This window comes from Actinia tenebrosa, unplaced genomic scaffold (assembly GCF_029948245.1).
Source record: "Actinia tenebrosa isolate PJP-AT-01 unplaced genomic scaffold, QUT_ActTen_1.0 utg344__unscaffolded, whole genome shotgun sequence".
Taxonomy (NCBI): Eukaryota; Metazoa; Cnidaria; class Anthozoa; order Actiniaria; family Actiniidae; genus Actinia; species Actinia tenebrosa.
The window spans coordinates 779,574-794,452 of NW_028292606.1; the positions used below are offsets into that span (position 1 = coordinate 779,574).

The 14,879-nt window shown below is 37.0% G+C and overlaps 1 protein-coding gene across 1 annotated transcript; it reads right to left on the bottom strand.

Moving 5' to 3' along the window:
- Window positions 1-5,520: 5,520 nt before the first annotated feature.
- LOC116305759 (uncharacterized) lies at window positions 5,521-14,093 on the bottom strand. The gene is made up of 5 exons (XM_089025450.1): window positions 13,977-14,093; window positions 12,466-12,597; window positions 10,822-10,944; window positions 9,214-9,322; window positions 5,521-8,089 (listed from the first exon to the last, which is right to left on the bottom strand). Exons 2-5 carry the CDS (start codon window positions 12,550-12,552, stop codon window positions 6,858-6,860), a joined length of 1,551 nt encoding a protein of 516 aa, XP_088881576.1. The 5' UTR covers window positions 12,553-12,597; window positions 13,977-14,093; the 3' UTR covers window positions 5,521-6,857.
- Between the last annotated feature and the right edge of the window lie 786 nt (window positions 14,094-14,879).

The following is a 14,879-nucleotide window of genomic DNA, read 5'->3' on the forward strand; positions in this document are numbered from 1 at the left end:
AAAGCTAGTTACTGTTTTACGTGTTTGCCGTGGAGCCCTTAGTTACAACTTTTCTTACTGTACAAACTATCAATTTCCTTTTTAAATTTTCGTACTGATTTGACCTCTTTTATATTTAATGGTAGGTCATTTCACAATTTTGCCCCACTGTAGCTGATTGATCGTTTTAGATATTCAGTGTGCGGGCTTAGGTATTGACAGTTTATGATCATGATTTCGAAGGTTGTATTTGGTATGGTAGTCGAAAAAAAGGTTTTGTTAGTAAACTGGTGTACATCCCAGCATCGTCTTAAACATTAGTAGGGCTTTTAGTTTTTTTACGACGAACTGCAAGTGTATCCCAGTGTAATTGGTCAAGAAGATGGCTAGATCTTATGTCATAGATCTTGTGATAACTCTAGCCGATCGATATTGACGCTTTTGGAGTTGAACACATAGTTTACCACTTAATCCATCCCAAACTGCACTACAGTAGTCCAGTTTGGGTAGAATTAAGGCCTCGTAGATTTGGATGGCACTATCGGTCGAAATAAATGGGCGAACACGTTTTAGAGCCCCTGTACTTGATGAGATTTTCTTCGAAATGTCGTTAATATGTTCTGAGCAATTACGGTTTTTATCGATAGTGACACCCAGAGATTTGGTGTGATCAACTTGTTTAACGCTAGTTCCATTGATCGCAATATTAATAGTGGAATCGCATTGCGCTGTGAACTTTTGGCGGAACCCAATAATTATAAATTCCGTTTTCGCTACATTCAAGCTTAGCTTATTTGCTAACAACCACTGATGTATATTAGTGAGTTCAGTGTTGATGCTTGGTTCCAAGTCTCCTACATTTTTACCATGAACGCTGATGCTGGTATCATCAGCAAACATTCTTGTTATGGCTTGCGCCAAACAATTTGGTAAGTCATTAATATACAGGAGAAATAAAAGTGGGCCTAAATTACTGCCTGTGGTACACCGCAGCTCGCAGTACAAGGCTCAGACAGACTTCCGTTAACACTGCACAGCTGAGACCTCGTCAGTAAATAAGAACGGAACCACTTGAGTGAGCCTTCATCTACACCATAATTCGATAGTTTGGACAAAATAATTTCATGGTCTATGGTGTTGAAGACTTTTTGGAAGATAACTCCGTTAAGTAGTCCCTTGTCTATATTAACTGACCATTCGTTCGTTGCTTCGAGCAACGCGGTGACAGGGCTGTGCAGGGAACGAAAGCCTGACTGGCATTCCGTCAATAACTGGTTTTCATTCAAATAATCGTATAGTTGATGCTATATCACAGTATGCAAGACAAGATCCACGATAACTTCGGAAATAGACAAAAAATAAAAAATCGGAGATAAAATTTTGAAGAACATCTATCCAAGATGACTACCTCAAAATTTCAGTTAAATCGGTCAAATTCCCTTTGACATCGGACTCAAAATGTTCGGGTAACTGAACACAAAATCACTTCAGAGAAAAACGCAAAAATGTTTCTGACTGAGCGGAAGCGCCTTTGACACAAACCGTTTTTTTTTTTTATTACTCGCTATTAAACATCACTATCGAAATTTTTTGGGTGGGGGGGGGGGGGGGGGGGGGGAGGGGAATCGAAGAATATTATATATTTTATCGCAAAATGTAAAAATGTAAAAATCGATACTTTTGAGCAATTATGGGGTACCCTGATACCTTAATTAAGAGTTAATCAATCACGACTTATGTCGTCTGCTGTGCAAAAGTAAAAGCACAATCCACAATTTCGCCATAGGGTGTAGATGATTTGGTACATTTTCGTACCGAGACCCTTCTCGCCCAAAAATCGAAGAAAATATCCTTTGATTTTTCGTTGGAAAGCTGAGAAGTTTTGGGTACGAGAATGGATTTGGTGTTACTGCAGGTGTTAAAAACGCCCCTTAACTAATGTTTATCGAAAACTTTTAATTATTTCCCTAGCCCGGATGTGATAAATATCGATGATAGCTAAGCATAAACGTTGTTTTAATAAAGAAGAATGATTACTGCAAGGTGAATATAAGTAAATAAAAGATAAGAGAGAACTTCGTAATGAAATATCAAGTTTTTTTTTTCTTTCTTTGGTTATTTATTTTTCTTCTTCTTCTTCTTTTTTATTTATTTATTTTTTTGCTGGTCGCAAAAATTAGAATAATGCTAAAGGTATTCAAATGTTTGCCCTTACTTGCAACAGTCTAGGTTTCAGGGTTGTGAGTTAGCCCATGCCCTGACTTTAATTTATTAGCCCAGAGATTGTTTTAGGGTTGGATCTGTAAGTTAGCCGCGCCCACCTTAAGGCCCCGTCCACACGTTACCGCAAATTTTTGTGTCCGTATCCGCAAATTTTACGAAAACGGATACGTGTGGACGGTGAAAACGATTCGAATACGCTGCGTGTGGACGCAAACTAATATTTTCGTATCCGCAAAAAATAATTTGCGGATACAAAAATTTGCGGATACTTGTGGACGGGACCTTTAAGAGTTCGTTTCAGTTATCTGTTAGTATACAGTCAATTCAAAAAATGTTGTCGTCGACCAAACTCAAGTCTACGCGACCGGACCGAAAGAAACTCTGAGTAGCAATCATTGAAGCCGAGTTGACTCCATAATTTTATCTGACTAGTTATCCCTTGTTTACAGCATGAACCTTCGTAGGCGAGCCGGAAGTGTCGAAGGAAACGTTTTTTAAATTGTGAACTTGTGAACTGAATCATAACTACTTTGTTTTTCTTTCCCTAATCCCGAAGACATGCATTTGATGGATTGTTTCTCGCCATTATTATCTTATTTCTAGCGGGAACAATTAATTCAGAACGAATATTTAACCGCTTCAGTGATTTTTACCCATATTCCTTTCGGTCCAGTCGCGTAAGCTTGAGCCGGTCGACGACAACGTTTTTTGAATTGACTGTAAGCAATGCCCTGACTTAGATCAATGATTTAAATCAGTCATACATACCACAAAGCGAGTGTAGTGGTGAAATACACAAGATGTTGTCAAGCCAGAATCTCTTGCTGTGTATTTGTTTAGCAGTACACACTTGTACAAACCACATCGGTTAGGTTGATCACCGTAGTTGAACGAAACACACTCTTCTGATCTTTCGCATCTCATACAACACTGAAGAACATTCGTAACCAAAGTAGTTTGAATAACGTTCGCTTTCGACTGATGGAATGGAATTCTCGTAAAATAAACACCTTGCAATTCACACAAGGAAAAAGAAATAAGCAAAGAAAACTGAAAGATCAGAAAGATATCCTCGATCCTTCGAGCCATGTTAAATTCAAAATTTGAATGCTCAGTTAATAGCTGGAGTTGAGGGTCGTGAGTTCGAAATTTTATGAAAAACGTACGCATGCGCCTATACATAGTCACGTGAGTTTTGATAAATCAATCAAAACGTTGGTCGGTAGCTCGAACCCTGCGTGGCCAACACGTGAGTAGTTTGTTTGATGTGTTGTTTTCTCCTCATTCTCTAGTTTCACATCCCCATAATACTTTGCGTCTTTGGGGGGGCAACCAGAGGGTAAAAACCCACTTATTTTGCTGAAGGCTGATCAGACAATGTTGACAATACTTTGTTTGGTATCCAAAAATAAAATGAAGAAGTGAAAAACAGAAAAAGGTAGAAGCTTGAAGACGTTTAAGGTAAATTTTAAACATTTTTTCGTAAGTCAATACATTTTCTGTAAGACCAAAATTCTTGATGATCTGTGCACGCAAAAATAATTTGGAATAAACTGATGATCAGTATTGTAAAGACAAAAGCAGGTATAGTATAAATTCAATTAAGTAACCTTTCAATTTGGGACAGTTTTTTGACGGGTTGACCCAAAGACGCAAGGCATTATGGGGATGTGAAAGTAGAGAATGTGTCACGAGTTTTTTTCTAGGTTCTCTGTTTTTCTCCCTCCGTAAAATATGCGAGTTGATAATTGCACAAGTAAGATTGTTGCACGTTACCATGGTATTTCTTAGCCGGGCAAATGCCTTGAGAACGTAATGACAATGTCGTGGAACAACTTTAATTGCCGCGTTTACCAACACGTTTTTTAAAGTTGTGATGTGAGTCCAACTGTTTACAAAAACTAAAATAAATTAAAGCGCGAAATAGTATCAATAGAGAGTTTTAGATTGACTTTGTGTTTCACTAAGTTGTCCTAGTTTTGTTGATATGACTTACCATTTGCAGATACTGCAGTGAGTAATAGTGCTCCGTAAAATGTTGTCAAAACGAGAACTGTTTTGCTAGCCATATTCCTCTCGTATTTCGTGACTGAATATCGATATCCTGCCACAATTCTATTGCAGGTGTTATTAGATAGTCAACAATCTAGGCTTCGTTTGTTTAAAAACCTCGTAGGTGTGCTGTGCTAAACAACGGCTGGAGTTGGAGGGCTTAATTCATTGGCGAATAGACAATGAGGTCTAATTATTGGAATTACGTTGGGTTGAGCCAAATTACAAATTCGCAATTGTCATGTTCAAAGCTATAAAACAGAAATAGAATAAAAACAGACGATTTAATGATATCTATTATAGTATTGAAGGTCATCTTTGATAGCCTGCAAAGCAGGCGTTCTTGTAGGTTTGGGGAAAAACCGGGGTTTTGGGGGAACTTTCGAAATTTGGAACGAACGAGAATTGACCGCAAGTAGTCGAAACAGGAACCCCAAAACCCCGATTCTTCCTCACACCCGTCAAATCAAATCATTAATGATTGGAATTTAGCGAGAGCCTAAAAACTGTCTCACTGCACACACGAGAACTAAACGCACAATAGAAGTGTTGTCAGCTATCATATTATTGGCATTCAGTATTCAATAATTACTCTAATTTTTGCCTAGGAAATAGCCTCAGCTCATCCAATCAGAATACAGCATTGATGATAGACCAATATATCGTTGGCGGATTTAACTAATAAACGATATCCTGCTCATCAATAACTGTTTTTATTTCTTCAATAGAGAGTTCTAGATTGACTTTTTTTCTCCCCGCAAACGGCAAACGTGACCACGTTTTCATAGTTTTCCTGTATTTTACTTTACCTTTTACAAACCTTCTCACCAAGCGCAAATACTCTTTTGTTTTTCTACTACTTGGACTTTTTTGCGATTCTCTTTCAGTAATTTAAAAGAATGTTTTACTGGTCAACTGACGTTTCACGTTTGCCGTGAACGTAAATCTAAAACTCTCTAATGTCGGATTCTAGCTCCACCTGAAGAATTAGGACTTTGGGTACCGAATTATGTTACAAAGAAATATCTTTGTAGAACTGCTTTTCGTTTTCGACACGGAAGTCGTTTTCCATACGATTGACGTCACGCTTAAAAGATCTGCCTCTTTCGTAACGACGGCAAATTGTACTATCAAACGTGTGCTATTGAGATTGCCTTAAGATATTTTCTGCGGAACAATATAATTTTTCGTGCCCCTGAGAAAAAAAAGAGAGTGAAAACTAAATTGAATTTATTTGAAAAATATGCAGACGTGTTATTTGCAACTCTGCAGCTGATCATTTTTACTGCTTATGTACGTTCGTTCGTTCGTTAGTTGGGGTATTCATTCGTTTCGTAATAGGCAAGTTTACTTTGGTTTTCGTAAAGAATTCCTTTTAATTATCGTATAAAAGATTGCATAAAATTATACAAAACAATATAGTTTTCTTCAAAATTACTAATTCCTTCCCAACTTTTCTTCCAGCACCAACGGGTGTTTATAAAAATATATTACATTTCAAACTCATAAACTATTGTTTTGACTTGATACTGAATTAACCCTTTGCACTAATTTCCAATCTTCAGGTCAAAGCAAAATAATTTCGTTATAGGATTTAAAACATTTCTGATGTTATAATTTCTGTTTTCACCCCTTTGTGGGGATTTAGTGCAAGGGGTATAGAACCTAAAGTCAGCGTCCAAAAGTAGGTATTCTGTATCTGTTAACGGTTCCTTCTTATTTGTATTGTATAAAAAAGTAGAAAACTGTGAAATTCAATTGATTCGATTGATAAAGATAAGTTGACAACAGAGGATGATTCAGGGTTACCCCATCATGTATTGCGAAATTATTATTAGTGTCGGTAGCAGCAGAAGTATCATTAGAGAAAGATAAACCGGTTGAAATTAAAGAAAACAATCATAAGCTCGCAAAGGCAATTGGGATAGCCGAGTATCATCCTCTGAGTTAAAAACGTAAAAAACTTTGTTATTAGTTTACACATTTTGTGAATTCAATTCTGTACTACAGTATGGGTACGTTCATGTCTCGTCATGTTGCCCCATTGTGTAAATGCCGTATCGCAGTATGTACACTTGTATAGTTTGACACCTGCATGATTACGTATCTTTAGGCCCCGTCCACACTATGCCGGATAAATTTGAATCCGCAACTTTCACACCGAAACCGAAAAAAAAAGTTTTCCGTCCACACATGAAAAAATGTTTCGCGTCCACACTAGTCCGATCAGAGGCGGCAAAAACGCTTCATTGCACATCTGAGCATGCACATGGAAGCTGAAATTCAGCCTGCGGTGAGTCTTTAGCCTTCCCGCCATGTTGCCATGACAATCATGGCGTCATTGTATTCGAAAAATTTCGGGTACGAAATGTTCTCCGTCCACACTAATACGGCTAGCCGGTGTTTTCAGATTGTTCCACTCTGGAGACCGTATTGGAAAAAAATCGTTTTCGGTGAAGAATTATTTCGGATTCACCCGGACTAGCGTGGACGGTAGGCCTAACCGAATAAATAAAAATTCGGATTCAAATTTATCCGGCATAGTGTGGACGGGGCCTTAGACCACACTGTTGTGTAAATGCCTTCTTACAATATGTACACTTTTATTGTTCGACACCTTTATGGGTACGTTCATGTTTCTTTAGAGCAAGCTGATGTGTAAATGGTCTCTTACAGTATGCACACTTGTACGGTTTGGCATTTGTATGTGTACTTCTGTGATACTTAAGACCAGTTGCATCAACATATGCCTTGCCACATAATTTACACTTGTATGGTTTGATACCCTCATGAAGAAGCTCATGTTTCTTTAGACCACTTTTATCTCTAAATGTCCTACTACAGTATGTGCATTTGTGTGGCTTGACTCCTGTATGAGTAAGTTCATGTATAACTAGGGATTCCTTGTGTGAAAATGCCTTGTCACAATATGTACATTTGTAAGGTTTCACACCCGTGTGGATACGTTCATGTCCCCTTAAGTGTTGTGGTTGTCTAAATGCTTTATTACAGTATGTGCATACGTGTGGTTTGACACCTGTATGGACACGTTCATGGTACTGTAGACTAACGTGGTTAGCAAATACCATTTCACAGTATGTACAGTTGTACGGTTTGACTCCTGTATGGGTTCGCTCATGCCTTGTTAGACAGCTCTGTACTCTAAATGCCTTGTCACAGTATGTACACTTAAATGGTTTGACACCTGTATGGATACGTTCATGTCTTTTTTGATAGCGTTTTTCTGAAAATGCCTTGTTACAGTATGTACATTTATGCGGTTTGTTGCATGTATGGGTGCTTTCATGAGATTTCATATGACTCGCTTTTCTAAATGCCTTGTCACAGTATGTACACTTGTATGGTTTGACACCTGTATGGATACGTTTGTGATCCTTTAGAGAACTCAGTTGACTAAATGCCTTGTCGCAGTATGTACATTTATATGGCTTGTCACCTGTATGGGTACGTTCGTGGCTCTGAAGGCAATCTTTTCTCGTAAATTCTTTGGTACAATACGAACACTTGTATGGTTTGGCGCCTGTATGGATACGTTCATGTTTCATTAAAGTGGTTTTTTGTCTAAATGCCTTGTTACAATATTTACACTTGAACGGCTTCGAGCCTGTGTGGATGCGTTCATGGTTCTCTAGATGCTGTTGCGTACCAAATGTATTGTCGCAGTACATACACTCGTATGTTTTTATACCCTTGCGAACGCGGACACCTTCTGTTTCTAAGATCTCACAGTCGTTACGTTCTTCTTCTTCTTGGGGAAGCCCCTTTTCATCTGTCCAACCTGAGCAACTACTGCCGTCCAATGTTACTGAGTCTTCTATTAGAAAGAACAAAAAATATTCACGAAAGTGTATAACTGAAGTATGTCAAAAGCGTTTGCCGGAGCTAAAGATAGGCAAAAAGCAATGGGAGATTCTAAAATCTTAGTTATTCTGATCATTATCTTCAAGCACAAGAAGACTAATGTTGAGATATTCAGTCTTTCTCATATTCAACGAAGCATCTTAAATACCTCCATTAAACGCGTTTGAAAGTAATTCCACAACACCTTCGAATGACCAATGATGATAATAAAGATGGCGATGATGCTAATATAATGGTGATGATGTTGATGATGAGGATGGTGGTGATAATGATGATGACGATAATAAAGTTGGTGATGATGATGATGATCTTAATAATTTGTTATATAGCTACGAAATTTTCCGATGTAACAAACAATCTCATTGGTTGAAAGATGAACACGTAACACTAGCTAAATCTAAATGTACTTAAGTAACTTATTTCCCGGTTGGGAATTAAGTTGCACGTGACAAGAATGGTGAAAATAAACAAGTGCACTAGAAGTAATAGAACAAAACCGCCACCCGGCTAGCTCAGTTGGTAAGAGCGTCGGTCTGTTGTGCGGGAGATCGTTGTTCAAGCCTCGGCCGGACCAACACTCAGGGTCTTAAAATAACTGAGGAGAAGGTGCTGCCTTTTTAATTTTATCTGCAAATGGCTAGACCTTCACGTGGCTCGGATGATCACGTTAATGGCGGTCCCGTCCCTAATTAACTAGAGACGTTAACAGAGGACCACAAGTTTATCAGTTGAATTACTGTCAAGTGTTATCCTCTACAAACAAAGTTTATTATTATTATTATTATTATTGTTTGATCAGGGCATCCAAACACCTCGAAACAATGGATCCCCTGATCAAACACAAAGCACAAGGATTTGAACTTACTTAGCTCAGTCTCATCATAATTCAATAGTTCTTGAATCTACTGAGAACAGTGTCTTGATTCGTTTTTGATCAAGTATCAAGGTGCGTGCACGTGACTACAATGCAAACTCGTCATTGGTCATTCACCTCATGAATTATTAATGAGGTTGAGAAGATGATGATGGTGATGTTGATATCAACATCATCAAAATTTACATTTCACTTATTTGTACCTTGTTTTACATGTTTATCTGGGCTTTTTTTTGTATGTCCATTAGCACAGCCACATTCATCAGTCTGTGTGCACTGCATCTCTGATTGCTGAATATCATTCTTGAGTTCCTAGAGGTAATTGATGCAAAGTTATGCCAAATTTAATTCAGTCAAGTCTTGTACTCACTGACACAAGCTATGCAGTTGTAAAAAAAGGTGGGCTACCTGATTTGTTATGATAAATAGATAATAATAATAATAATATTTATTTATATGGTGCAAATTCAACATTTTGTGTTTTCAAATGAGCCTTACAAAATACAATGATATACACTACTCTAATTAGTATATGTAATAGGACTCCATGCTGTCCAATTAAGAAATAATTGGACGAGGAAAATTCCGAGGACTGACAAAATTGGATGAGGCCATAGGCCGAGTCCAATTTGGCAGTCAGAGGAATTTTTCGAGTCTAATTATTTCTTGATTGGGGAGCATGAAATTCCATTACCTATTAATTATATGGCTGCCTAATTAATCCCATATCAACAAGATCTCTCCAATTAAGAAAATAATTGGACAGTTACCTATATGGGATTAATGAGAAGCTGTATAATCATATATGTAATTGAACATGAATTGTTGAATGTAGTTAAAAATTTGGTAAAAAATACATTAATTAATCAATTGATTGATTCCCTAATAAATTAATTGATTAATTCATTAACTGTTGGGCAATTTTTCTTACAAAAATAAGCCAAGTTATCGTGCGTGCCCACCTGCCTGCCCGCCCGCCTTTTTTTCCTTTTTATTTTGCATTTTTATTAATCTGCAAAATTGGAAGCAAAGTTTGCTGCATGCAGCAATGTAGTTTGCATGTGGCTAAACTGGGAAACATCAGGGAAACATGCGCATGGTAAATATGTTTCCTTGTTTAGCTGGGGCCTTAGTAACAGTAACAATTATTCACCAAAGCAGAAGTGATTAAAGCACCTGTGAATACTTACCAAGTCACTAGTCTTCAAGCGGCAAGGTAAATATATGCATACAACAGAAGCACACATTATTTATTTCTTTATTACTGTGCTATGCACCAAACTGTGAATAGTTCTACAAGTTTTTCATTATTTCTTTTTGACATCTTTTTAACAAGTTTTAATCATGCTGAGGGCCATGAGTTTATCAGTTCCCACTGTCAAATGTCCCCTCTTGAAATAAAGTTTATTATTATTATTATTATTAATATTATGCTCTCTTTCCGCTAACCAATTATATTTTGGCGCTTCACCTTCATGTTAGAATATTGTTACATCAATTTACAAACTCCGCTTATCAAAACGTCCAACATGAAGCACTGATATCTAAATGGTTAGCGATAAGGAGCACAATTAAAACTTGTTAAAAAGTTGTCAAAAATCTAAAACTGTAAATTTTGTCTTTATGCTACGGCGCATAGTCTCCTACAAAGCCGCTATTAGTTTCGTCACACAACACTTACTAGCTACTTAGGGGAGTGAGCGTGGCATGACGAAACTAATAGCGGCTGCATAGGAGACTATACTTCGCATAGAACAGTAAAAATCTATTTTTGGGTGTTGGCCATTTCTTATTATTGATCAAAGACTTACATCATCACCACCTGCCCATCTGTGTTGTCCTGTTGTCTTGTTATAGTAGAACAGAGTCTGTTTTGACTTGCATTGATATCCACACCAATCTGGATCTTTTTTATCTACTTCTGTCATGGTAATCTGTATTTTTATATTGGATATATGATCAGGAAAGGGACAGCATAGCAGGGGGCACGTTTTACAAGAATGACAAGTTTTCTCTTAGTAATTAACATCCCAAATTCAAAAAAAGTTCTCCTTAACTCCCTTCCTACCCCGACTTTCAAAAGTGCTCTCTCATCCCTGCATGAATAACAAGAATCAGATTAAGAGCAGAGTATGTCTTGTAAACAAAGAATTTCACATTCATTATAACTAAAGTGGGTAAACAGGGCTTTAAAATAATGGCTGCACATTCAACAATGTCCATTTTGACCAGTAACTTAAGGTACTTGGACTGGCTTGGACAAACAAGGTAATTGACCAACAAGGTATGACAAACAATGTATGACAAACAAGGTATGACAAACAAGGTATGACAAACAAAGTATGACAAACAAGGTATGACAAACAAGGTATGTTAAACAAGGTATGACAAACAAGGTATGACAAACAAGGTATGACAAACAAGGTATGACAAACAAGGTATGACAAACAAGGTATGACAAACAAGGTATGACAAACAAGGTATGACAAATAAAGTATGACAAACAAGGTATGACAAACAAAGTATGACAAACAAGGTACAGTGTTCTGACCAGAAATTTCTTTCAGGGGGTCAAAGGGCCCACCAATCCGAAATTTAGGGGCCATTTAGAAAACTGGATGGGCCATTTCCAAAATCAAAGAATAATGATGTTTTTAGCCAGTAACTCTGTTGCAAATCTACGACAATGTAAGACAGTTTTTGGACAAACAAGGTATGACAAACAACGTATGACAAACAACGTATGACAAACAAGGTTTGACAAACAAGGTATGACAAACAAGGTATGACAAACAAGGTATGACAAACAAGGTATGACAAACAAGGTATGACAAACAAGGTATAACCGAGTTAAACCTACTTTGGGACCAGCGACTTACCGACCATTATTTTAAGCCCTGGCATACAATGATGAAATTTATTTTTGATGATTCTTTTTTATATTAAATTCCCAACCAGAAATATATCAAAAGAGAAAGCAATTTAGTGGCAGAACCTATCATTACAATGCAATTATGTTTGGTATCACAATGGCAATGTTCGTATAAACATTTTTATTTTATTTTAGCATGATATAGATTTTTGCTTATATACTCAACTGAAGAATTGTTGTCAGGTTCAGAAACATGGAACATAGAAGATGAGACCAAAAGGGCACATGGGAAGTATGTTAATTAAATGCATGCTGTGACTGGCGACCCGTGGCATCATCCACTGTTTTTAATACACGTTTGGCATTCTAAACCGACAACATGGACGGCGCAAATGAATAAATTATAATATAATCAGGTCATTTCCCATGTGCTATTTCGGTCTCAACCCAATAGCCCATTTGGCCTTCAGCCTCCCTCATTCCTCTGCGCTGACCGAGAGAAATGCAATTTGTGAGGATGATATTGTAGGGGCTATTAATTGAATATTAATAGAGGACTAATATTGCCAAGTAGTTGACTTACATGATCACCACCTGCCCATCTGTGCATGTTCTCCTGTTGTTTTGTTGTAGTAAAACAAAATCTGTCCTGACTTACACTCATATCCATACCAATCTGGATCTACTGCTTCTCCCTCTGCCATGGTTGACTGATCTTCAAGAGAAATATATAATTATATTACAACATTACAGCTATAATAATAATCTTTAATAATCATTCTTGCAGTAGAAACTGAATTACAATGCCAAAATAAGTCTCACGCTATAGCACATGCAGTAAAACCATAAAATAACAACAAAGTTGATGCTGACAAATACAGTAGTAGCTATTTTAAGTAGCTAATATTGCTATCGACCAACCAGCACATTCATTACAAAAAGACAATCATAGTTTTACTGCATTTAACTTTGTCTCAAAAGTTTTGACTCCATAAACAATTATTAGATGAGCATAATATAAAAAGTTATTATGACTGAGCTTGACTGTATTTATAGGCTGATGAAATAGCCAACTTCTTTATACAATTTTATGTAGCTTCTGAATTCAATTATCCTTTTTTACGTTTATTCTTTTTACTCAAAATGAAGATGCAAAATTACAGCAAAACCACCTTTGAAATTCTATAAGTTGAATGAAATATCTATTTTCTGCAGCAAATGCATGTATAAGTACAGAAAACAACAGGCTCCAAGAGTAAATAATAAGATACAGTTATAAACCTCCCCTTCTCTCAAATTCACTAGTTTTTGACCACTATTATATCATTATTTAGTAACTCTGGTTTCAAATTCTCAGTTACTTATGTATATATCAACGGCTTTCTTAAATATAGACTCCCAAAACCCTTGGGTATTGATTATGATATGCCTGACGAATGTCCCTCCCCCCAAGGGACAAGATGACAGGTATTCTTTGCTCTGATGATGTCCCATGCTTTAAATAAAGGAATTATATAATATTTTGATTTACTTGACAATACAAACCTAGAGTGAATATATATCAATCCATGGTTGACACATCCCATAATAGACTGACTTTACACAGGAATCCCACTTTGGACAAACCATGTAGGGTATCCCGGGGTTTTAGATTCATTGCTAAATTAATGTGAACAAACTTATTATATAGTTGAAGTTGTGCATTCTTTACTTTAATGTTGGTATTTGTGAATATTTTAACACTGAAATAAGGATTCTGTAATCAATGAACACAGTGGTAATTTAAAAAATCATTGCCTTTGCCTCGTGGTGCATAATAACATATCGTGGTAACTAAGAGGAATACAAACACTTTGAAATTCCACGAACCTTGACTGGAAAGCATGAATGCTCATAAATCGGGACTAACTCTTAACTACCTGTACAACAACGAGTTCGTAACTGGAGTATTATGAGCTTAAATATGAAGGAAATGAAGGGTCATACATGCAGAAGTTAAGGCCAAACCAACCACAAAAAATTGTCCATTCACTTGGAACCTCAAAACTCTGTTCAAGTCAGTCGTTACACCGCAACATATAAATACTGACTTACCTATCTAACGACGACCAGTTGACCAGAAAACAGTCTGATCTTGGGTTAAAAATTCAAAGAAATTCAAACGTTCAACGACAACTCGAAGAAATGCTTCCAGGATCAAATTTACAGAAAGAGACTGGATACGACACAGGGAGCCCATGCGTTTGGGCGTCGCTATGCAAAGACCGATGCCATATAGAAAAGGTGTTATTTAAAGTTGTTAAAGAGAGAGGGTGATTTCATGTACCCTGTCCCAGAGCGAGCGCGATTTTATATACCCTGTCCAGAGTAAAATCGCTGAAAACCATACCTTGTTTGGCGGCAGACTCTTTAGCGAATATAGTCGAGTACCCCCCCCCCGGCTCATAAAAAGAGAAATCATGACGCGTGTCTCTTTGTTTGAACAATAAAAATGCATAAAATACTAATCAGAATTTCAGAAACCCTAACCAAATAGACGAAAATGAAATAGATCGTAGATTATAATCAGATCATGAATCTATTAAATTTTACACTACTAGTCAATGGTGCCAATTTCTAAGATTGAAAATATAGAATAATAGGATGGTAAGAGATCGAGAAGATAACCACTTTCGAAAATATAAAAGTTAAAAAAATCAACCAGCCTTAAAGAAGGAAAAAAAATATCGGATGAACCCAGAATATTGGAAAAAAATTCTAAAAGTAGACCGACCTATTTAGATACCCAGAGAGAAGTTTGGAAAGTCGAACTTCTATCTAAAAATAGATATGACATATTATCCAACTGCCAGGAGAAAGGGGTGGTGATCTTAAAGGTGGCTTCAGTAGAGGGCTATCCTAAAAATAGACATGATACTCTATTTTTTGTGCCTCCTGACATGGCTGCCATCACGTGATGGTGCAGTTCTCCTGTTCTTATGAAATACAAACATGACA